The 25,901-nt window shown below is 41.8% G+C and overlaps 1 protein-coding gene across 1 annotated transcript in view; it reads right to left on the reverse strand.

The window, feature by feature from the left end:
• Window positions 1-3,022: 3,022 nt before the first annotated feature.
• The window catches only part of LOC134663590 (RB1-inducible coiled-coil protein 1), a 32,996-nt gene continuing 10,117 nt past the window's right edge, over window positions 3,023-25,901 (reverse strand). The window contains exons 6-23 of the mRNA XM_063519996.1: window positions 25,331-25,545; window positions 22,711-22,922; window positions 20,933-21,115; window positions 20,476-20,648; window positions 19,694-19,880; window positions 17,490-17,773; window positions 16,895-16,951; window positions 16,677-16,806; window positions 14,552-15,084; window positions 13,257-13,491; window positions 12,814-12,984; window positions 11,022-11,140; window positions 10,374-10,527; window positions 9,525-9,662; window positions 8,872-8,983; window positions 7,091-7,171; window positions 6,225-6,432; window positions 3,023-3,165 (exon numbers count right to left, since the gene is read on the reverse strand). Coding sequence (XP_063376066.1) covers window positions 3,030-3,165; window positions 6,225-6,432; window positions 7,091-7,171; window positions 8,872-8,983; window positions 9,525-9,662; window positions 10,374-10,527; window positions 11,022-11,140; window positions 12,814-12,984; window positions 13,257-13,491; window positions 14,552-15,084; window positions 16,677-16,806; window positions 16,895-16,951; window positions 17,490-17,773; window positions 19,694-19,880; window positions 20,476-20,648; window positions 20,933-21,115; window positions 22,711-22,922; window positions 25,331-25,545 — 3,328 coding nt within the window. The 3' untranslated portion in view covers window positions 3,023-3,029. The remainder of the gene's footprint in view (window positions 3,166-6,224; window positions 6,433-7,090; window positions 7,172-8,871; window positions 8,984-9,524; window positions 9,663-10,373; window positions 10,528-11,021; window positions 11,141-12,813; window positions 12,985-13,256; window positions 13,492-14,551; window positions 15,085-16,676; window positions 16,807-16,894; window positions 16,952-17,489; window positions 17,774-19,693; window positions 19,881-20,475; window positions 20,649-20,932; window positions 21,116-22,710; window positions 22,923-25,330; window positions 25,546-25,901) is intronic.

Raw genomic sequence — 25,901 nt, forward strand, 5'->3', positions numbered from 1 at the left:
AATATGCGAAAAGTTCAACTAATACAAAACGTACTCGCAAGTAGCTTAACATTGCCGATTAAAATGTACGTGTTTAGCAATAGGCCTAAAATTATAATACGTAATTTACTTTTAAACTCAAGTGATGTGTTGTATTAGTTGAACAGCGCGAGGGACCGAAGAGAGCACAGCACACACTATCACAGCAGTCGGCTATAGCCGATAGTTGTCTCCGGCCCAGCGACCAGCCCACCAGGCAGACCGGGCCAGAGACAGGCTGACATTTCCTTTTCTTACCGAGCGTATCGTATCGTAGGCGTACCGATACACGTGACCTAGTGATCAGTTACAACACAGACGTCACATGGAGCGTCTAAGAAGACTCATCACACTTATGTTATTTTAGGAACATTAACCGGGGTTAATAGAGATGACGGGGTGCATAAGAATCAAAACAGGAAATGATTTACCTGATAACATTTTTAAAACTACCTTACACAGTTTATGTGGGTAGTTTGTAGGGAATTTTGAGGTAAATATCATTCCCGGTTTTCATCCCTATATATTTACACCACCATAGATATTCACCCTTGTTAACGGTAGTTGTACTAGTCATTTGCTTCCTACACTATTAGTTATACTCTAAAACATTCCATATTTAACCGCACTCTAACTATTTGTATAAGTAGTAAGGCGACAAAGTTTGGTGATGTTACATAGTTCTACTCATAGGTAGGTAATCTACAACTGTGCATAATCAGAGACCACATTTATTCTAGAGTGCATACGGCAATACGCTCAATAAAACTAGGCAACGACAGCCCTGTAGCCCCCAGCGGGCGCCACTTACAATAAGGCCACAAACAAATTTAACACGAAGCATCCTTACACGACACGACATTTAAGATCTGCGCTTCGATTCCAACTACAATATAAACCGCTAAAACAATTGGACGCAAGTGCATGTGCCTCGTTCAGTATGTCTCGGTAGATACTTCGACAAACATCTAAATCTATTTCGATTAAACTATTTACTAGGGTGTCGGAACTTATTTAGTAGTCAAGGAGTTCAAGTTGCAGCGAGATCGAGTGTTCAAAGCTTTTTCATTGCGAAAGCCTAACACTTGTAAGTGGAAATCCTAAAGGTAAGGTAGACCTTCTAAGTAATCACTATGACTTAGGTATCAATAGCAATAGCCTTATAAAGAGGAGAATCTTAAGGGTGAATATGGCTAAGACCTTTAGTTTATAACAGTATTTAGACACATATCTAATATTGAATAGTAAAACATTTCATTGAGTCTAGGGTCTATCAAAGCTAAGATCGAAAAGAAATGATACCATGTTTCAATTTTGTGCAATAATACATTGTCTCTACAGTATTTTTAGATCAAGAACTGTACCAAATCTTGGTCAAATTATTACTGAATTTTCGGATTTGTACCCTTATTTTTAATTCAGAAATAGTTTGTCCGTTTTTAGCCCAGCTCTTAATCTAATGACTAAGTTTTAACTGGACTGGTTTTAGTCTTGTCTAGTCCAATACAAACATAAACTAAACACTTAAATTTGTCATCACATAAAACTTACAAATTCAATTCAAACTAAAATATAACACAACATAGATATAAAAATAAACAAATATTAATTAAGCATTACAAATAATAATCGCAGAATAAAATAATTCGTGTAAAGCTATTAAGGTGACTAATTAATAAAATTTGTACTACTGAGATGTAATCCATTTTACAAAGATAGAAAAATAATTCGAGCAGAAAGCTGCCAGACGTAAAATAATAATTACATTTTAAACCCAACTTCGGTCATAATTTGTAGTGTCCAGTTACTACAGTATTTGTATCACGTTAAATACTTTAGTGACACCTAAATGTCCGTATCAGTTGAAGCTTTCAAGCTTTGATGGTATCATATATAAGTATGAACGTATGTACTTACGTACCTACGCAACGCTTCGCCTCAGTTAGGTTATAGTTATCATTGAAATTTATAATTAAATTTGAAAGAGTTTAAAAGTTGAAAAAAACATTCCCAATGTCATTATACATTTGTTACAACGAAAGAGTTAACATTCGGGAAAATTTTGAAGAGCTTAATGCTCCGTGTGGCCTTGGAAGACATCAAATAGGTGGACATCATCGTAACATTGCAAATCATCAATCTAAATACCAACCTTGGGACTTAATACTATTTGTGATATTGTCCAACACATTGTGAGAACTTAGTATTTCATCAAAGGAAGCTATTGTTTGTGAGTCAGAAAGGTAACTTATCAATTAATATTTATAAGTCAATTATATCATCTTATTCAAATAAAACAACACTTAGGGAGATCAGCATTGTGATGTACAAGAAGATCCCAAGGTTGATTTGGCTTTCTCATTTCTAAACACTAAGTTGGCGTGCAATATTTCAAGTGTAAAAACACGTATTATTGCTGCCACAGTACCAATCAATTTAATACATATTAGATTTGTAAGTATAGCTATAATTTAGTTCTCTCTCTTCCTTGCATGCTCGGTAAAAGAAGACAATTTTATTTTTCGTTCTGACAACATCTTAATTGTAGTTTTTGACAGAGAAATCTTGTCACACTAGCTCGTCTCACTCCGTACTCGCACTGTCAAAGACCTTACGATATTTATAGAGCAACTTTAATAGACGTTTACGTTCATTCGGCAGCGCAAGGCACAGGGGGACCCGCACCGCAAGAAATAATCAATTAAGTTCATGAAATTACATAGTATTTACCACTTTTATCATCGCTTCCAAGCTTTTAATCTTACAATCCTTCAAAATACGCCGCCGCGAAGCTGAATCAACGCAAGAAGCTATCATTTCGGGCCCGTCGTCTAACCACTCATTATAGCACTTCACAAGTTCCCAATGGCGACCCGCGGCTACCGCCGCCGAGCGGCTCGTGCGCGTCCGATCCTCCCGCCAGTCGGCCGCCGCAGTCGTGTTCGGGCAGGCCGGGTGGGGCCAGCGGCGCCCTAGGGCCGCCTCGGCGCGGGCTCGGGCCGGGCGCGGGGTCAGGGCGCGGCCTCCTCGGCGAGCTCCTCGGTGGGGCCGGGGCCGCCGCGCGCCACCACGGACGCCGCGCCCACGGCCAGCTCCAGCGGCTCCGCCCCGCCCCCCACGCGACCCACGCTGCACTCCATATCCGTGCTGCGTATTGTCAACCGACATCATAATAGTACATTATTGTCGAGGCTCGGAAGGAGCTACTTGCAGGCTGAGGATTCGTTTTAAACGGACGACCTTGGGAGTCCGTTTAATTGAATCCGAAGCCAGCAAGTAGCCTTCCAGCCGAGTCATATATAGTGCTTTTCTCAAAAATGGTGCAAGAAATATAAATATCATAGAAATATTTTACAAAAGCAACATTCTTACGTATATATTTTCACAGAACAAAACCCTTGCCGCCTTTTTATTTTTTTTAATAAAAAAATAGAAGTGTATTTTTCTGCCGAAAATACGCCAACCTATTTGAGACAGCTGAATAGTCGCAGTACTAATCATCTGTTTGGCTGTTTAATGGGCCTGTGCCTTCATTTGATATGGCCATTTCAACTTTTAAAAAGTTTGGAACTCGACAAATAATGGAATTTGTATGCAACATTGCAGTCCTAAAATCGAGACTGCAATGTTTTTAACTTTTTAATTTTTGACTGACCATAAACTCCGCGCTTCGCGACCTATTTTTTACACGGCAAAGTCGACTTTGACGTCCATTTTTGAGAAATAGTACATTATTGTCGAGGCTCGGAAGTAGCTACTTGCAGGCTGAGGATTCGTTTTAAACGGACGACCTTGGGAGTCCGTTTAATTGAATCTGAAGCCAGCAAGTAGCCTTCCAGCCGAGTCATATATAGTGCTTTTCTCAAAAATGGTGCAAGAAATATAAATATCATAGAAATATTTTACAAAAGCAACATTCTTACGATTATATTTTCACAGAAAAAAGCCTTTGCCGCCTTTTTATTTTTTTAATAAAAAAATAGAAGTATTTTTCTGCCAAAAATACGCCAAGCTATTTGAGACAGCTAAATAGTCGCGGTTTTAATCATCTGTTTGGCTGTTTAATGGGCCTGTGCCTTCATTTGATATGGCCATTTCAACTTTTAAAAAGTTTGGAACTCGACAAATAATGGAATTTGTATGCAACATTGCAGTCCCAAAATCGAGACTGCAATGTTTTTAACTTTTTAATTTATGACTGACCATAAACTACGCCCTTCGCGACCTATTTTTTAGACGGCAAAGTCGACTTTGCCGTCCATTTTTGAGAAAAATATTCTAATTATGAGTAAGTACATTTTATTGGGATTGTTTTTATTATTCTTTTTATTTATTTTTCTTCTTAAGTTAGGTTGTTTATATCATGTTTGTTTTGATTTATTTTTATTAGAAGTCAAAATACTTAATAAACCGTTAAAGAATAAAGAAGTAGTTTGTTTAAGGAAATAACTTACAAAAAAAAATACATCGAATTAATGAGACTGTCTCAACATGAGAACGTTTTTAGTTCAGTCATCAATAAACATTAGACAGAACAGAAGTTACATTGCTTATGCGTGAATTGAATAGCAATCATTCGCATTATCCAGGCGCTGTACCTACTTTAGCTGCTGTCACTAATTCCACGCAGACGAAATCGCAGACAAAAGCTATAGCTATATTACAAATGAACTTACAGAGCGCTGGTGGTGGAAACCTACATCCTCGCCGTGTGCCACTGGTCGTTGGCCTCGATGGAGTCCAGCTGGTCCTCACCGGGCGCCGTGTTCTCGCTGGTCGACACGGGCGACTCCAGGTTGATGAGCGTGGCCGTCGCGACCTCTTTGCAGCTTTTATATAATATTTATATGAACTTACAGAGCGCTGGTGGTGGAGACCTGCATCCTCGCCGTGTGCCACTGGTCGTTGGCCTCGATGGAGTCCAGCTGGTCCTCACCGGGCGCCGTGTTCTCGCTGGTCGACACGGGCGACTCCAGGTTGATGAGCGTGGCCGTCGCGACCTCTTTACAGCTTTTACATAATATATATATGAACTCACAGAGCGCTGGTGGTGGAGACCTGCATCCTCGCCGTGTGCTACTGGTCGTTGGCCTCGATGGAGTCCAGCTGGTCCTCGCCGGGCGCCGTGTTCTCGCTGGTCGACACGGGCGACTCCAGGTTGATGAGCGTGGCCGTCGCGACCTCTTTGCAGCTTTTATATAATATTTATTTATTCGTATGGCATTTACAGAGTCGCTAATTATCAATTACAATATTTACAATACGATATCTAAATTCTTCACCCATTGGGCAGCGTGTGCATTAGGCGAGTGAAGGTCTAGGGCCTCTCCGACATATTTCCGTTTCGGGCAACTATGTATAATGTGGTGTATAGTCTGTACTGGGGCCCCGCAGTCACATGCTGGTGAGTCTCGCCAACCACACTTAAACAGGTAGTCCGCACAGCGTCCATGTTCGGTACGGAGTCTGTTTAGTTGGCACCATTCCTTCCTAGATGCTGAAAAGCCATACGGCTTTTTGGTAGGATCGTAGGCATTTAGGCTGGGGTTTGGCAGGTTAGATTGCCACTCATCTTTCCAAGCGTCTTTTATATTGAAGCCACCTTGCGTCAGGTTTTGAGCGGTTTGATAGGGCGGGTGTCGAGACTTCAGACGATGCTGTGGTGGGTTAAGGAATTCCTGGTGGATCGGCAGGTTCGGGTCGCTGTGAATTTTGTTCGCTTCTTTTACCAGTGCCAATTGTCGTCTAAGATGAGGTGGTGGGATGTGGCTTAGGGTTGGGAGCCATTGTACGGGTGTGGATTTGATCGTGCCTGATATACATCGCATAGTATTACGCAGTTGCACGTCAACTTTCTCTGTGTGTGCGCTATTGAGCCAGACTGGTGCGCAGTATTCACCAGCAGAATAGACTAAGCTCAGGCCAGTTGTACGAAGAACGTCCGCTTTTGCTCCCCAAGTCGTGCCAGTTAATTTGTGGAGAATGTTGTTTCGGGTCACAAGTAATAATATTTATATGAACTTACAGAGCGCTGGTGGTGGAGACCTGCATCCTCGCCGTGTGCCACTGGTCGTCGGCCTCGATGGAGTCCAGCTGGTCCTCATCGGGCGCCGTGTTCTCGCTGGTCGACACGGGCGACTCCAGGTTGATGAGCGTGGCCGTCGCGACCTCTTTACAGCTTTTACATAATATATATATAAACTCACAGAGCGCTGGTGGTGGAGACCTGCATCCTCGCCGTGTGCCACTGGTCGTTGGCCTCGATGGAGTCCAGCTGGTCCTCGCCGGGCGCCGTGTTCTCGCTGGTCGACACGGGCGACTCCAGGTTGATGAGCGTGGCTGTCGCGACCTCTTTGCTCGCTTCGTCGGTGTTCGAGCTCGTCGATTGGCTCGTGTCGACCGATTTTGACATGTCTGTGGAACGATATTTATGTATAATTCATATCAAATGACTGGAATGGCCGCGCGTTACTAGAGTCAAAAGGAATTTTAACCTTATTCATAGAAAGTTGTTTAGACTGCTTTTAGAGTACATAGTTATATTTTCTTTTTATTCTAGTAACGCGCGCTCCTAGTTCCATGTGCATTAGACAGTTTCCTTCAATTACATGATAAATTTAGTACATTATTCACAGTCAGTATTTATTTATCTGAGATTAGTGGATGAGGATGTACCATATGATGACATGACAGAAATTATAATAAAAAGCAAATAACTAAACGGGACTTATAAAATCCAAATAATATGTTTACATACATATGAATATTGTTAGGTACATTCGATTTTGACGAACAGACTCACGGCTTCAATTTGAGTGAGTTTTTTAGGGTCTTGGAGATAAAAGGACAGTCACTGATGTTAGAAACGTGTTTTAGTACGGCTGAGCTCAGGCTCAGATTATAATGAAAGTTTAAAATATCGATACGATTATCATAAAATTAAAGTCGTGTAAGTACACATGTTTTTAACAATATTAGACTTTACAGTACGTTGAATTGATATGTACAGTTTCCCCCTAACCACTATCAAGGACAAACAAAGCCAGGTGTAGGATGAAACAAAAGCAAAGACCTGGTGCATGCATGTAGGTCAACCATTTCTTGAGCGGGCGATTCTCACCAAACACCGGCAGAGCGCTGCGATGCATTACATCTGCAAGGCAATGCGTGTGTGCAGTGTTAGGCGGTATACACATTGGCAACGAATCCACACGCTGCTTCGTGCAAGCGGGACATCGCTATTTACGCGTTACGTTCGCACTGTCTCGCTCGCACTGAAGCGACGTGTGGATCCACAACAGTGTGATAACCGCGTTAGACATAAGTCAGTCGCGACAAACATTTTTGTCACTTCTTTGGCAAAAAGGTTGACGGCAACTGGGCCCTATTTTATAAAGTTACAATTTTGCAAATCATAACCGCAAACACTGTTCATAAGCCTGTCTTCCTTCATACTCTTATGATAAACTGCACAAATGTTGCCAATTATGTCTCGTTATATTGTAATTTAATAAAATAGGGCCCTGCTAAGCAGGTTTTAAGCTAAAAAAACAACACAGGGACACTAGCACGATTATGTAAAAGCACATAAATTCTACATTGTCAATAGTGACTTTATAGCACATACATACTTGAGAACTAGCAAGTTAACTGTGCAAGTGACTAAGGTAAGCCCGTGTCACTACGTTACGAATACGTGCGTTAGAAAACTGAATACAAATTAATCTGTAAAAGTAGTAAAATGTTGCTGGAAATTATATGTACATTTTAAAATTTTAATTCTTTTTTTAAGCTGCATTTAATGGTAACCACTGCATATTATGTTTATAACAGATGTGCAATTATTTAGATAAATTACCGGGTCCTGTATTTTGCGCGGTCGTATTTTCCGTGTAGCCCCATGAGGATGGCGGTGTCGTAATTGGTCTACGGTCGCAGAAGCGCGACGCGGGCAGCATGTAGTCTCAATATCCTATCCCTTCCCTAAATGCTCCGTGATCTTGTTTTCAATATGGCCGTGAGTATAATGACAGATGTCGTACCCGGCTATAATACCTGTGGCTTGTGTCTGTGGTCGCAGCAGAGCGCCGGCGGCAACGCGCGCAGTAAGTTGTCTCGATATCCTATTCCTTCCCAAAATACTTCATTATCGAATTTTAATGAAGGTCCGTGAGTATGGCGGCGTACCTGATTCGTGTTTATGGTCGCAGTAGGATGGCGGCAACGCGGGAGCATGAGGCTTGCCATGTAGTCTCGATATCCTATTCCTTCCCTAAATGCTTCATTATCGAATTTTCATGAAGGTCCGTGAGTATGGCGGCGTACCTGATTCGTGTTTATGGTCGCAGTAGGGTCGCAACGCGGAAGCATGAGGCATGCCATGATGTAGTCTCGATATCCTATTCCTTCCCTAAATGCTTCATTATCGAATTTTCATGAAGGTCCGTGAGTATGGCGGCGTACCTGATTCGTGTTTATGGTCGCAGTAGGATGGCGGCAACGCGGGAGCATGAGGCTTGCCATGTAGTCTCGATATCCTATTCCTCCCCTAAATGCTTCATTATCGTGTTGTCCTATGTGTGAGCGGCGTGGTACCTGGCTTGTGCTTATGGTCGCAGCAGGGCGGCGGCGGCAACTCGCGCAGTAAGTTGTCTCGATATCCTATTCCTTGCCAAAATACTTCATTATCAAATTTTCATGAAGATCCGTGAGTATGGCGGCGTACCTGATTGGTGTTTATGGTCGCAGTAGGATGGCGGCAACGCGGGAGCGTGATGTCATGTAGTCTCGATATCCTATTCCTTTCCTAAATGCTTCATTATTGAGTTTCCTGTGTGTATGAGGGTGTGGTACCTGGCTTGTGCTTGTGGTCGCAGCAGGGCGGCGGCGGCGGCGCGGGGCGCAGCGGGCGCACGCGCACGCGGTAGAAGCGCGACGCGCGCGGCATGTGGTACCGGTTCCCGCTCTGTAACAAATATGTAGTTACATTATAATTTAAACTTTATCAGTATCACTGAGATTAGTGGTCAACAAAATAAAGATTGCCATCGCGTACAGTCCAAATCCATCTATTCATATTTTATAATAAATAGGGTTACTTCCCGATTCGCCGGATTCTTGTTTCGTCAGATTCTCTTACATTACTCGGATTGTGACGTCCTTAAAAAAATCCGGCGAAAGAGGAATCCGACGAAACAAGAATCCGGTGAATCGGGAACTATAAATAGCTGTAATATGTTTTTGAATACAGTATATTATTGATTCCCCACACCCCACACGTGTACCGCACTGTAAGCGGGAGCCATTTTCATGACGTCATCACGCGGGAGACCTACGCCTGCGTCAGTCTCCAGGTAGTTTCGGGGTCTTAGTAACATGGCTATCAAGGTACTAAGTTGGTAGCTAAATTCAGACCTCAGATAAAAGAGAAAGATGCCTGCAATTTGCGAACTTCGGTGTTCGCGATAGGCACTCCGGTGTCGCAAAACTGTAGATAGTGATATTACCTTTTTAGCGTAGCAATACTCCTTGGACTCGACGACGGCCACGGCGTAGAGCCGGCGGTCCGACTCGTGCCTCACTTGTATGCTGAGGTCGAGGGCTGGCAGGCAGTCGCTGTGCACGAAGTACATTATCGACGCTTCCTGGAATCATTACTTATATTTTAATAACCCGGACCCGGACCCGGGTATGTCCTTAAACTACGTCCAAGACCACCGGTGGACGGGCAGCAGCGTCCCTCAAATTCGGTGTACTCGACTGCGATCGCCAAACCGCCTGCCAAGCGTGGCGATTATGGCATACACCCCCCAAAAGGGGGAGGCCTATGTTCAGCAGTGGACGTCTTGTGGCTGAGATGATGATGATGATTTTAATAACTTTATCTTTGCTGAAACAGTGTTATTTTCCAGATGTTATCTTTTTGATCACGGGGCTACGTTTAGGCCTTCAGCGCTGCCGCTTGTTCTTGTGTGGGACGGATTTTACTCTATAGAGTAATAGTTATACAATAGATTGTATATTTTTCACGGGCCTAAATAAGTCCTAAGAGCTCGCATGCCAGACCATCAAAAAACTCAATTCAAACTCATTTGGCGTACGGGACCACTTTATTTTGTTTTGTAGAAGATATATTGGAGTCACTTACAAAAGCTTACTACGGCGAACAGTTACTTTTACAGTTAGGTCTTATATTTTTGTATCGTTTAATTAATTAATATCCGTTACCTACACTACGCTCCATATCTCGCATAAAAGACCTAATCTGCATCGTCAGATTTCAGGTTTAGAAAAGCAAACCTAGTTTTATTTCACAACAGATGTGTTTTGGTTTGACATGTGTTAGTATGTAGTACCTGCATGACGGTGTAGTTGTAGTGGTCGGGGTCCCACATGACGAGCACGGTGTGTCCGGGCAGGCAGGAGGACAGGCTCAGCGTGCCGGCTGACAGACCGAACGGCGTGTGGCAGCGCCCGCGCTTCCTGCCTTCGCGGGCCGGCGACGATGACCTGACAATCATAAATAAGTCAATCTCCGAGGCAACTCTAGGTAAGAAAGCCTACGCTCCGACCCAACCATTATCGATCTCCTGGTACCAAATAATGTTTAGTGGTCAATATCAGAGACATTGATCACTAAATTAGCAAAAAAATGCACATGATGTGCATTCTCTGTTTACCGACGTGTAACTAAATGTGATCAGGCCGCGTAGCCAACATGCCAATCGCTTACGCTCCGTAGGATCGAAACGCAACTGTCACTGTCGCACTAATAGAGTGATAGAGAGATGCAAAGCGTTTCGTTGTCGTAGCGATAGCTATTATTGCCTTGGCTAGGCCGGCAGTGTCGTTACTTCAAGGCCCGGACAAAATTATTTTTAAGTCGTTGGAACTCGGCGTTGGAATGATAAATTAAACTATTACATATTTCGGCTACCTGCCACCCGCGGAGTTGGATTTGTAATTACAAAAATATAACCTACAAAATGTAATAGTCGACTCACCTTCCTTCACTGTCTTCCTCCTTAGCTTTGTCTGCTTCTTCGGCTTTCTTCTCGAGTTCCTTCTTCAGATCTTGAACTTGCTGCTGTAGCAGAGCCTTCTCGTTCTCAAGCGTCGCCAACTGAAAATAAAAATAAACTTACTCATATTTATTTCATCTCACTAAGCGGGTTAGGGTCCCCCCACATATGTCGACGCAGAATCGGCAAAATCCGATAGGAAAAAGCTTTATGTCTGCGCAATAAGAGCGGAAATTTTGTCGTTCGACTCGGCTCGCATCGGCCGGCGTCGACGGCTTATTCGCTCATACTCATACTCATTTATTCATAAAGCCAATTTACATGTCAAATAAAATTAAAATTAATACAGTTAAAATTGAGATCGAAAATTAAAAATAAACTTAAAATTATATATACAATTGTAATGAGAATTAAAACAAAACTTATTTACATGTCGAATTAAAATTAGAAATAGTATAAATTAAAATTGAGATCTAGAATAAATATTGAAAATTAAAAATTAAGATCCGTATTAAAATTACAATTAATATTAAAACAAAGCCGATTTACAAGTCTAAATAATATTGAGATCAAAATGTAAGTATAAAAACAAAAGTCGAAAATTAAAATTAAAAATAAAAATAATAGTAAATGTGATACGATTTTAAGATTAAAAAAATACAATTAGAACTTAGTCAACAGAAATATTTAATGTCAAATGAGGTAAAATTAATATTATACATTTAATAAATAAAAGTTTGTTACATCTACAATACGGTTCAGATAGGCACTGGCCCTGTATGCATCATGAACTCCCCGTAGGTGTAGAACGGGTGATCGACGAGCCAGTTCTTTAAACGGTGCTTAAAGTTGCATAAACTTGGTGCATCAATAACGTTTTGTGGCAGTTTATTATAGACGGTAGGCCCCATTACATGAGTTAATTTATTTGATTTCTTTAATTTCCTACTAATTCCTACAAGTTTCCTAGCATTCCGCGTATTGTAATTCGACCCCATCTCTTTCGTTTTATAAGTGTCTAAGTTACCTCTCACGTATATCGCTACCTGCATGATTACTATTGCAGGCAGTGTAAGAATGCCGAGTTTTTTAAAAAGCTCTTTGGCAGGGGTGTCAGCAGGCACTCGCGCGATGGTCCTGACGGCACGTTTCTGCAGGCGAAATACTCTTTCCCATTGCGCACAGAGACCCCATAGCTCTGCACCATACTGTATCAGTGAGTGTACAGTAGCGAAATAACAGGTTCGTGCAACCTCTGGAGCCACTATCTTCGCAACACGACCCAAAGCGAAGCATGCACTTCCTAATTTGCCGCACAACCTGTCAACGTGCAGATCCCACTTTAGGCCTTGATCGATTTGGAATCCTAAGAAGGTGGTGGCGGTGGTTTGCTCAAGCATTTTTCCATCAATCTGGACAACTGTCTGGCTCTTATTGGACGGACATAAAGCTTTTTCCTATCGGCCTTTGCCGAATGTGCGTCGATATACTGAGAGACCCTTAATAATGTTAATCGGGCTAATGATGGCATAAGCCTCTAGGCACATTTATAAGCCTTTTCACATTTCCCTACTGAGCTTAAAATGATAATTACTTATGTGATAAAGGAGAAACTACCATCAGAGTTCAAACGAGGTAGCACACAAAGTAGCGTGTTGGTAAAGTCTCCGTACTCAAAATAGCTTTTGATATTTACCAGTCTGTCATCGACAAAGTAAAACACCGTGAAAAATCCGGAAAAGCGTTAAAATGTGGAATAAGGACGGAAACATACCTGTGACCGCAGCAGCGGGTCGCACTCGTTGGTCTCGGGGTCGGTGAGCTGCCGGATGGTGTCCCGGTACTTGGTGCACTCGCGCGACAGCAGGTGTTCCCGCTCGCGCAGCTCGTCCAGCTGACGATCCTTCTCGGAGAGGAGGCGCCGGGTCACGTCGTTTATTGTTATCTGAAAGTATGAGCCATGAATCAGTATGGACTTCTAGTTAATTTTCTACATGTTAATGATAACGTGGTGTGCCTCTTTTGTTTTCGTATAAATCCCTATCTACATAGAAATACTTAACCTCAGGCGGCTCAGGTAACATGAGCTTTTTCTGCCAAAAATTTCGTGCCGCTCAAGCATCGGCCTCCACAGTCACCAAATCCATTGTCTAAACAGCAATGCATAAATCGACTGCAATAGAAAGGCACAGGCCGATATATGATGATAATTCTTACCTGTTTTTCCGCTTCATACTTCGCTTTGATCGCATTGATCTCCTCAGTAAACTTCTGTTGTAACTCGGCTGTCACCTTCGCTATCGCCTCTTCCTTCTCCACCTCGGCGTTTTCTTTCGTTTGCATGACTATAGCGTTGTGACTCGTTATCTCTATCACGTCCGATCGCTCGATCTTTTCGAGGCTGGACTCTGATGGCGACCGGTCCATATTTGTTAGGGCTACGAGACGATACCTATAAAAAAAACATACTTTATTAAGGCCAAAGACGTCAACTGACGCGCGCCGCTACAGACCAATAACAACCTTCGTGCGTTTTAGCAAGGTTCACGATGACGCGGCGCGCACGATACGCGCGGCATTCAAAAGGTGTGTGGTGGTCAAAAATCGTGGGTTCCAACGTCGTTAAAAAAAAGTAAAAAGTTGACTAAAAATTCGGTCAGGATCCTTATCGTACACAGACAAGATGTGAAACGTTTTAAATCATGTACTGACTCAGCGAATTCACCTTCTCAAGGCAAATGATCTGGCAGTCAATGCCCCCTCGGAGTAAACACTCGGTTACTAAGTAAACGACTCTGATATTGGTGATCGGCCTAGCGTGCCACGTAAGTGCAAAATGCACCGACAACTGTTGAAACAGTCAACAACAGTTGAAACATATTATTTTATATTCCGATGTAATACTATCTACTTCTTTTGTTACTTACGCTTTTTATACATTTAGATTTTATTCTAGAAATTCTAGACTACTATTTTTTTATATATTTTTTTTAATGTTTGACGATCCTTTTGTGAAATTCTTAGTGTTAAATTTGATATGTTTATACATATCAAATTTAACACTTGATTAATAATAATCCAATGTAATTATGGATTAATATTAACATCAATAAATTGCTCTGATAATTAGATTAAGATTAATTAAGATTCATAAGAGCTTGTTGCTAAGCCTACATGAATAAAGTATATTTTGAGTTTGAGTTTTATCATTTTAAAACATCTACTTACCATTCCGACAAATCACACAAACATTCGACAAAAAATTTAATGATTTGCTTCGACGCTTAGGGTGATTACACGTGAGGGTATTCCACCTGTCCAATTTCTTTGTCCAATGTCATTGCGTCTCACTCTCATTAAAACAAAATGTGAGACGCAATACACATTGGTCAGGTAGAATACCGCCCTTAGATATCTTAGACTCAGAATTTCATAGCTGAGTATCATCAACTGAAGTTTGCAATCTACCATAAATTAAAATAAATTACATATGTAAATTGAGTGAACGTTACCTTGAGCGCAGCGACTCGATCTCCGCTTTATATTCCAAGTGCATTTTCTCCTGCGCCTCTTTAAGCTCTTTCTGTTTCTGAACATCAGCCTCTTCAAGCTTTTTCTCAAACAATTTAATCTCCTCTCTAGTTTTCTCTAATAAATCTTTTGTACTGTTGTGCTCTGTTTCTAACCTTTCAATATCAGTTTGGTGAAGTGTTTTTAATTCTTCCTTTTCCTTCTTTAAAGTTTCTATGACGTCATCTTTGCCATCGAGGGCTGCCTTCATATCGCTAAGTTCTAACTCGTGGTCCACGGTCAAACGTTGCGTTTGCTCGCGAAACTTCAAAGCATTATCTTCGCTCTCTTTTTGCCACGCTTCTAGAATTTCTATATACTTTCCTTTTATAAACTTCTTCTGTTCGTCAATTTCTTCTTTAAATCTAGCTAGTTCTTCTCGAATTAAGACAATATTAACTCTACATATGCCATATAATTTTAAAAGGAAGTCTTGGAGCCTTTCTATATTTATTTTGTGAGTATCCATGTTATCCTACAATGAAAAGGGACAACATTATTGTATTCTATAACTAGCCTGTGTAGGAACGAAATAGCATGATCTATAGACAATGATATAGCATTTTAGGGGCTGTCCATAAATTACGTCATCGATTTTTGACGATTTTTGACCCCCCCCTCCCTATAATCATCCAAAAATCATGCTTCAAATGACCCCATTTCCTCCTACTTCATGCTACCGTCATCCGATGCCCAGACCCCCCCCCCCCCCCCAAATTGAAATGACGTAATTTATGAATAGCCCCTTAGATGGTAGTAGGTATGATTATAGAAGAAGATACAGAGGCCAATTGATCCTATAGGCAGCTTGATCCTCTAGAAATAAAGCTGCATAACAAAGAATTGACATTAGATCTTAAATAGCAAATCTTACACAACTACGAAGTCGTCATCCGAACAAAAAAGCTAGTAGTGACGCGAGATGCTATGTTAAATTTATTGGAAAAAATTTCTTGCTTATTACTTATTAAGCAGGAATTTGAAATTTCAAAGGACCAGAATCATTTGTCCCCAGTCTTCCCTACATGATGAGGTACAAGCGAAATCATAAGAGAGCGCTACAGTATAGCTGTTACGGGGCCGGTGAGACAGGAGCAACAAAAACAACTATAGTGTCTCTAATAAGACCTCTCTACGCTAACCTTGAACTCGCTAAGAACTTTGACCTTTTAGTTTATCTAAAATTAATCGGGCGTGACTCGCCAATCTTGCTCGCAAAAAATCTGATTCGACGAAGCAGATGTAAATATAAAGACTGCGAAACTCCATAGAAAGTTGCCTTCTTCATTTTGTTTGAAGTTACGAGAGTAATATACAATTAGGGCGGATTTAGACGATGCGAGAACTCGCATGCGAGTTTCGTACCATTGCGGGTTTTGATTGGTCGGTTCAATTGGACGTAACAACAGTCCGCAATGTAACTAAAATCGCATGCGAGTTCGCGCGCCGTCTAAATCAGCCCTTAATGATCACTCGATCGAAATCTATGTGGTATTTTAGTGCGATGGGACTCTGATACTCCTATCATAATACTATCTAGTGAATATCTAAGTGAGATCTACTAGGTGGCGCTATTTATCTAAGTGGCATTCAAAATCCCAGACCCAAACACAATTTATGGGACTGAGGCCTCGCTAAAGTGATTATTTCAAAGAAACGCAACTTTGTATAAAGACAATATTTATATTTCACTCATCTTCAGCCTTAACCTTAGATGCATGAAGTATCAACACATACTATAACAACCAAAGTGACAACCAAATTCACTTTAAATTAAGAATTGTTATCGTCATAACAGTTCTAATTTCAAGAGAACTTAGTTGGCAATTGTCTTGTTTCAGTATCAATATTGATACTCCATGCATCTAAAGGTATACGACGTCCTTATAAAAATCCAGATACGTAAAAACCAGAGAGGTCCCACTAGAACGATGTTTACGGGCTTAGATTGACCTGTCGTTCGTCCCGACCCCATTCCAAGCTGGACGGTAGCGACTCCTCGATGTAAAACTCCGAGTTCTCAAACTCGTTTCGCTCGTCCGCCTCGAGTATAACGGGAAGGCGCACCTCTGTGACCGTGGACACGGCCATGGTGTCCGGGACGCATATGGTCGATGTGTCCACTCTCTGTTTCTGTGACGTGCTCTGTCGGCTGAGACGCTCAAAGTCGCCTACGTCAGTCTCCGATTCAAAGTCCCTGTGTAGATGCAGATAGAAGTTCAGTTTAACATGTAAAATGCAATACTTAACTGATTGCAGTATTTATTTCTATAGACATTACTTACTTCTCAAAATCTACTTGGACATCAATATCTCTTTCCTGGTGATCTGAAGAACTTATCCTGAAAGTTTAGAAAAAGTATAAAAGCTTGTATTATTATTTGCTTCGTTACATACACTAAATCCATGAATATAGATTTTGCTTTAATTTATATCATATTGTCTGAAATGGCAATCAGGTATGAAAATTTAATCACTTGCAAAGTAATCAAAATCCGAACAACACAGAACCAGTTCTCAGTCTTCCGTTTGTAACATTTAGTTACGAGATGATATTCATTGACGAAACGTTTACAAACTCAACAAAATACTTAGGGTGGTATTCCAGCATTTATTTGTCCAATGTGTATTTTGTCTCACATTTTGCTTAGTGAGAAAGTGAGACGCAATATTGACAACAAGATATTGGACAGAGGGAATACCACCCTTAAGGCTGATTTAGACGGCGCGCGAACTCGCATGCGATTTTAGTTACATTGCGGACTGTTGGTTACGTCCAATTCAACCGACCGATCAAAACCCGCAATGTAATGAAACTCGCATACGAGCTCTCGCATCGTCTAAAATTCTAAATGAGCCCTTAAGCAAGCTTGTACGTACCTCTGCTGAAAAAACTTAACCGTCGTTTCCATATCATAGTTGGGCACATCTTTAGCCAACTGCGGGAACGCGGTCGCTATAAGCTGCACGTCCTCGTCCGTGACCTGCGGCAGCCGCGCGTCGAACGCGGGCGGCGACTGCGTGGCGAAGGCCGGCGGGAGCTCCGTCATGCCCGGGAACAGGCTCTTGAGGAAGTGCCCTTCGAACAGACAGTTGAAGTCTTGCCGTCGTATGATCTCTTCTTCGTGGATTTTTATTAGTTTCGCCGCTAAGTCCGTTGCCCACTGAAATGAATAGTCACGTTGCATTAACCTCATTATTTCTTTGCGAATGACTTCGTTAGATTTACTAAATTGTTCCATTATAATCATGATTATAAAGTTGTTTACAAAGTTAGAAATCGATTATTTAACTGTGACTAATTGCTTAATTTAGATTTACATAATGCGTGTTAGGTTCTCAAGCATCGTCCTGAGGAAATGCCGCAAGTAAATTCTCCTGGATCAAAGATACAAATTAAAAAGATCCTGGTGAAGGTCGCCGTGAAGCAACTAGATACCTACTCAGTTCTTGGCCAACCTTTTGAATGACCTAGCAACTCTAAATACGTCTCTTTTGACTTTGATTCAAAATTATTTTGAACCAAGATTAGGTTACTGCAGTCATATGAGGCCGCTCGAGTGAATGGTCCAGCTTTAGATTGTAATGCAGTCGCTGTGGTCGAAATCGGCTAGGAAGATAGATGATAGAGAGAAAAAGTACCTTCAAATGCGCCTGCGAGAACATCCTCCGCCTGGCGACCTCGTGCACGGCGCGGACGTACACAACAGGCGCACGGTGCAGTTGCGCCACGATGTCGAAGTACCGCGCCAGACGGTTGAAGCACTGGAAGCTGAGCATAGCGTGCTCTACACCGACATCTAGCTCCTAAATAGCTAGTTGCACCTTAGAATATTTCAGTAAGCTACCTTCAAATGCGCCTGCGAGAACATCCTCCGCCTGGCGACCTCGTGCACGGCGCGGACGTACACAACAGGCGCCCGGTGCAGTTGCGCCACGATGTCGAAGTACCGCGCCAGACGGTTGAAGCACTGGAAGCTGAGCATAGCGTGCTCTACACCGACATCTAGCTCCTAAATAGCTAGTTGCACCTTAGAATATTTCAGTAAGCTACCTTCAAATGCGCCTGCGAGAACATCCTCCGCCTGGCGACCTCGTGCACGGCGCGGACGTACACAACAGGCGCCCGGTGCAGTTGCGCCACGATGTCGAAGTACCGCGCCAGACGGTTGAAGCACTGGAAGCTGAGCATAGCGTGCTCTACACCGACATCTAGCTCCTAAATAGCTAGTTGCACCTTAGAATATTTCAGTAAGCTACCTTCAAATGCGCCTGCGAGAACATCCTCCGCCTGGCGACCTCGTGCACGGCGCGGACGTACACAACAGGCGCCCGGTGCAGTTGCGCCACGATGTCGAAGTACCGCGCCAGACGGTTGAAGCACTGGAAGCTGAGCATAGCGTGCTCTACACCGACATCTAGCTCCTAAATAGCTAGTTGCACCTTAGAATATTTCAGTAAGCTACCTTCAAATGCGCCTGCGAGAACATCCTCCGCCTGGCGACCTCGTGCACGGCGCGGACGTACACAACAGGCGCCCGGTGCAGTTGCGCCACGATGTCGAAGTACCGCGCCAGACGGTTGAAGCACTGGAAGCTGAGCATAGCGTGCTCTACACCGACATCTAGCTCCTAAATAGCTAGTTGCACCTTAGAATATTTCAGTAAGCTACCTTCAAATGCGCCTGCGAGAACATCCTCCGCCTGGCGACCTCGTGCACGGCGCGGACGTACACAACAGGCGCCCGGTGCAGTTGCGCCACGATGTCGAAGTACCGCGCCAGACGGTTGAAGCACTGGAAGCTGAGCATAGCGTGCTCTACACCGACATCTAGCTCCTAAATAGCTAGTTGCACCTTAGAATATTTCAGTAAGCTACCTTCAAATGCGCCTGCGAGAACATCCTCCGCCTGGCGACCTCGTGCACGGCGCGGACGTACACAACAGGCGCCCGGTGCAGTTGCGCCACGATGTCGAAGTACCGCGCCAGACGGTTGAAGCACTGGAAGCTGAGCATAGCGTGCTCTACACCGACATCTAGCTCCTAAATAGCTAGTTGCACCTTAGAATATTTCAGTAAGCTACCTTCAAATGCGCCTGCGAGAACATCCTCCGCCTGGCGACCTCGTGCACGGCGCGGACGTACACAACAGGCGCCCGGTGCAGTTGCGCCACGATGTCGAAGTACCGCGCCAGACGGTTGAAGCACTGGAAGCTGAGCATGGCGTGCGCGTCTTGCACCGACATCGAGTTCTCGATCATTAGGACCGCCCTGGAAGAAAAGTAGGTATTAAGCGAGTCACTTTAGGCAGTTAAAGCGATTCTACCTGACTAGCTAGCACTCACGTATGTATACAAAACAAAGCATCTGACAATATTCTAGATAAGAGTGGTCCAAATAGCTATTTTTGGACACTCCTTCTCTAGTTTGTTCTGTGTAATGCTTTTGACACTAACACTCCTTTAGCTGCATGTTAAGGTGGCACTCTTATTGAGTCAGTTGCACCACTCGCAAAGCACAATGGTTGTCGATTTGCGGAAAATGCCCAGGCGGCGTAGCACGGTCGCGTTTTTATCGCTTGTCACCATGCCCGTCACGTTCTAACAAGTATGTTAGTGCGAAAGGGACGCGCATAGTGATAGTCGATAAAAATGGATCCATGCTGCGCCCGCAGAAGCGCTAACTGACTGACTAACCAACCACAATTTTGATATGTGTGGAACCACACGACGGCAGCTTTCGCTACCATATTTGGCGTTGATCGGTTCGTTAATTATGCACAATAAAACCCACCCTTTAACTATCGTTCAACTGAATTACCTGGGTTATCGACTCTGGTGACCATAGTAAAAATCATAATACTTACTTTAATCTCGCCTTCAATATATGCGACAATTCATCTTTAGACTTGGATATTCGCCGTCTAATATCAACTAGAGTCTGGTGTCCCTTGAGCAGTTTTTCGAGTTGGCACCAATGTGACTGCACCAGTGTTGGCAATACTGACGGGTCGCAGGCGGCGTTCAATCGCTCTCGGTACTGGAATAAAAACAGTGTTATTTAGATTTGACGCAGGCGAACGATCGGGTAGGAAATGAAATGAAGATAGTTATTGATTCGAGCCTTTTAGTACTTACTTGTTTTGGGTGTTTGGAAAATTGAAAATCTATAGTGTAGTAAAAGAAAAAGGCCAAAAAATAAATTTTTATGATGTCACGAATTTTGGTTGGACTGATTTGTAAAGTTCCAAATGCCTTGCTAATGAATCCTCGACGTTAACGGTCAACCAATTAAAGAGATATTTCAGCCTGTAGTATTTTCACCTGTATTAGCGACGCGGCCTGGTCGTGCTGGTCGCGCTCGAGTTTCTTCACTTCGCTGAGCAGCTGATCTAACCGATACAGACGGTCCTCGATGCCTTTGATCTGCTTTAGGCCGTGCACATTCGCGTATTCTAGCACGTTGCATAGCTCCTCTTCTAATTCTTTGAGAGGCTCTGCGTCAATCTAGAAAGATAACAAAAAAAAACAATATGAAACGAAACTTGAAACAGAATTTGGTTGATGAGTTTCGAAACGTACAAACATCAACACTCCTTACTGTACAGTCCCTATCAGATATATCGGAGCGGCCAAGGCGCTCACAAATATCTAAACACGCCTCTATTGTCAAGGCGTTAGAGTGCCTGTTCAGATATTTTTGAGCACCTTGGCCGTTCCGATATATCTGATGGCGACTGTACATCGATGGACCTTATTACAAAAGGCATAAGGTCATGGTACAATGTCAGTAAGATCGATAGTTAATATTTTAAACGAACCTTTTCTAATATCAACACTTAAAAATATGAATGTAATTATGTCTGACCTTTTCACAGCTGGACTGCTGAAGCCAATTTGATTAAATTTGACAGGGAGAATGTATTATTTATTTTAGGAATACCATCCCTTGGGAGGGGAAATTATCATATCCCACACAGTGTAAGCCCAAGTATAAACCCAAATACTAAACTCTTAGAGTATTGAGTTGCACTTCGGGGAGTGTGCCCAAGAGCTACACGAGCTTATTCCACCGTCCCCATTCTACCATCGGACTTTTAGACGCACGGCCGGTTTCCATCCTTACTTGGTAGATATTCCACCAATTCGCACGAAGCGCTTTGCTTCTACTTTCCTTATGCGCACTGCCAAGGAATGGAATTCCTTGCCGGCGTCTATATTTCCGTGTTCTTATAACCCGGCAACCTTCAAATCAAGAGTGAACAGGCACCTTCTGGGCGAGCTCGCTCCATCGTAGGCCACGTCTACGCCTCGGCTAGTCTGTGGCCATGAGTAAGCCCATTCATAATAAAAAAAAAAAAAGTATTTATTAATTAGGTAGCTCAACAATTCGAAATTTAGGTATTATTTTAGCAAAAAACTACGCAGTTATTTTGCGAAGCCATCTTACACATTATCTTCACATAATTTAATTATTGGTCACTATCAGCCAATTTTAACAATCACTCCATTCAACGCCCGAAGTCAGTCAGTAGGTCGGATTAAATAAGAATAGTAACCTATAAACCCACTTTGATAAGTCCTTAATAGCTTTGCCGATAAATGTATTACATCTTACAGTAACCTGTACAGCTCAATTTTTTTTTAGTAATTGCACTACTCATAGTTCTTTGGTGGAAAAAAACATTCTAGTACTTGTTAAGAGCGTGCTTTTTTAATCATCTTGAACATTTTATTTTAAATTGTACAAAAACCTTTTTTTCCCCTATTATAGTTAGGATCGAACGAGTTCGTGATTCTGAGTAGAAATATAGTTGGACAAACCAAATTTTTCAGTAAATAAGAACAAAAAAACTATTTTCATAAGAGTGCGCTTTGAACATGACTCCTTCAACTTTTCAATGGACTAAATTAAATGTTGAATAACTTACCAATGCCAATCCTTTCTGACAGTAGTCTAAAATGTCTTGTAACGAAGCCTTGTTGCCCTGCGCCAATATCCAGTGTAGTAAGGCAGGTTCCTCCTTATTTTCATAAGAGTGCGCTTTGAACATGAATCCTTCAACTTTTCGATGGACTAAATTAAATGTTGAATAACTTACCAATGCCAAGCCTTTTTGACAGTAGTCTAAAATGTCTTGTAACGAAGCCTTGTTGCCCTGCGCCAATATCCAGTGTAGTAAGGTAGGTTCCTCCTTGTTTTCATAAGAGTTCGCTTTGAAGGTGACTCCTTCGTCGGACTCCTCAATGGGCTCGGCGGGCGCAGGCGCATGCTCCGCGTCTTTGCTTGTTGATGCGTCTTTATGACCGAACACTGGAAATTTGTGAAGTGATTAGCTTAATTAGTAATAGCAGAGAATCTGCTTACAGGTAAAGCTGTAAACAACGATATGAAATATATCCCAGTGCTCAAGGTCAAATTTCTTTATGGTTATTTTAGTCCATCCCTAAGGCCCACTTGCACCATTCTACTAACGGGGTTAACCGGTTGAACCTGGAGTTACCATGGTTACCAGTACAATTTGACACTGAGTTGACGGTTAAATCGCTTAACCCCGGGTTAGTGGGATGGTGCAAGTGGACCTAACCTATAGCCACCCAGACGTCAAAGCTTGCCAATGAAAATTCAATTTTTACTTGTCAAAAATAAGATTCAAATTAGAATGGAACAGGAGACCTTTTCATAGGTCTCTGGGCGGCTAGAGGCTAAGAGTCGTAAGCACAAAAATATATTAATACGAGTTACACCCTACTCTTAACCCTAATATCGACTCATAATATTCAATATTCATTGACATAATCACTAAAAGCACTTTGGCATTCATACAACATCAAATTATAACTTGTAAACTCGCGTCACTCATGGAGTTTCCATTATGGAAATAGGTTTGTTTGTAAAGTACTCGGGCCATTATCTTAATCGCACTCTAGAGCGTGTGCGGTAAGCATGATCCTCATAGGAAAGCTGTACGTTAACGTGTAATAAAATTAAAGTGAACATTTATTGTAATACATGTAATTCTAGTTTAACGAGACTAAAGTATAACAACTATAGTGTTCACACCAAGTCTCTCAACTGGCAAGACGAGTCGCAGCGGGAAAAATAAATTATAATTTCTTATCTTAATTGTTAGTATAATTTTTATCGCCGATTATGTGCAGAAATAAGTACTAGGTACAAAATTAAATTCATTTCCACACACACATTCATTCATTTTCACATTTAGTACCTAATTCATTTCTCGCCTCGCAAGGAAAAAGCAATTTGACGGGCTTCGATCGCTGGGATAGGTAGTTTTTGCTAACACGTGTCACTTAAATTTCGTTTTTGATAACAGGAAAACGATAAGTATAATTGGTCAAACATTTAATGTGTTTCAAATACAATTTGCTACTGTGATCGATATAAATAGTTTAGCACCTATTTATATCGATCAAATACAATAAATACAATAAATAAATGTGATATTAATATTTATTTATTGGAAAACGATTTGGCGTGAAAAACAAATCAAATATAATTGGTCTTAGACTAACATTTTATGTTTTAAAAATCTACATCACACTGTGTGACATTTAAATCGATCAAATTGATGTGATCATAATGATATATTATTTATTTATCTGCATAGACTGACGTCACCTGTCTCGTCTCTCCAATCTCTCGTGAGATCGGTGCGGTGACCTCACAAATAGGTTTTTGTGTCGGATCATCTAATGTATGTAAATACCCGTAAAAGAGTGTTGACCCGAGCCACAAAAACCTGTATAAACTGTTTATTGTTGTTGTTTCTCTTTGATGACTATAAAAGTAATCCAAAATATAAACACATTATAAAAAAACCTAACCTATAGTTCGTTTTTTAGGGTTCCGTACCCAAAGGCTAAAACGGGACCCTATTACTAAGACTTCGCTGTCCGTCCGTCCGTCCATCCGTCCGTCCGTCTGTCACCAGGCTGTATCTCATGAACCGTGATAGCTAGACAGTTGAAATTTTCACAGATGATGTATTTCTGTTGCCGCTAAAACAACAAATACTAAAAAGAGAATAAAATAAAGATTTAAATGGGGCTCCCATACAACAAACGTGATTTTTGACCAAAGTAAAGCAACGTCGGGAGTGGTCAGTACTTGGATGGGTGACCGTTTTTTTTTTTGCTTTTTTTTTGTTTTTTTTTTGCATTATGGTACGGAACCCTTCGTGCACGAGTCCGACTCGCGCTTGCCCGGTTTTTTTAGCATTAGAAAGATAAGGTAAGCGATCTTGACATATCTTTTAATTGAAAAACGCTTATTAAAAATAAGTAACTATTACTTATGAGAGTTATGAAAGGAGAATAATATAAATGATCGTGTTATATTCATATTTTTTACATATTTGCCGTGACTTATTTTTAAAACGTGTTTGTCAATTGAAAGACACATAAAGATTGTTTATCTTATTTCTAATGCTAAAAAAAAGAACTATAGGGTACCGACAGTAATTTGGGCGTGATGCAGAGGCTTGTTCCTATTCAAGGATTTAAATTTGTGAAACATACTATATTTTTAATAAGTATCTATTACTGGCTATCTGTTACCTAAAGTTTCAAGTAATTGGCACATACACGATCAGTATGTCGTAAAGAGAAGTTAACACATAGTCTATAAACATATAGAAGCTCCTCTCCTCGAGTGGTGAAATAAAATTGTTACTTAATGTAAAAAATAAAAATGCTTACCATCTTCCTCCTCCGATAATTTGAACGCCTCCACACCAAAGTCTTGATTCGTCTTCTCCGCCGAGCCATCCAAAGGCTGACTTATCCTATAGTATTGACCTTCGAAGTCGGTCTCCTCGAACACGTCGAAGGCCGAGAACCGGTGCGCCTCCGCGTTCAGTTGGAGAGCCGGCAGAATTGGAATCTTGCCTAAAGATTCTAACACTTCGTTGAGACTGAAAGTAAAGTGATTGAGCCAATTTGTGACTTACGAAACAATTGCATAATTTAAACGCGGGAGACTTTTCGGTGCCATTTAGTTTTGTGTGTTCGTAATTTTCATACAGAACTTGGATATGACTATACGCGGTATTCACAAGGCCATACTTAAGTTTCTACAGGATTTTATTTTTTCGTTCAGTCAATATCTCGTCATTAGAATAAAAATTATCACAACACGACGGTGTGGACGGCTCAAGATCTTGAAAGCAATATTCGATACATGCTAACTACAGAGTACAGATTAATGCGATCGCTCGATCAAATACCGCAATGTAACGAATAATGCATGCAAGTTCTGAAATTTGAACGA

This window comes from Cydia fagiglandana, chromosome 4 (genome assembly GCF_963556715.1).
Source record: "Cydia fagiglandana chromosome 4, ilCydFagi1.1, whole genome shotgun sequence".
Lineage (NCBI taxonomy): Eukaryota > Metazoa > Arthropoda > Insecta > Lepidoptera > Tortricidae > Cydia > Cydia fagiglandana.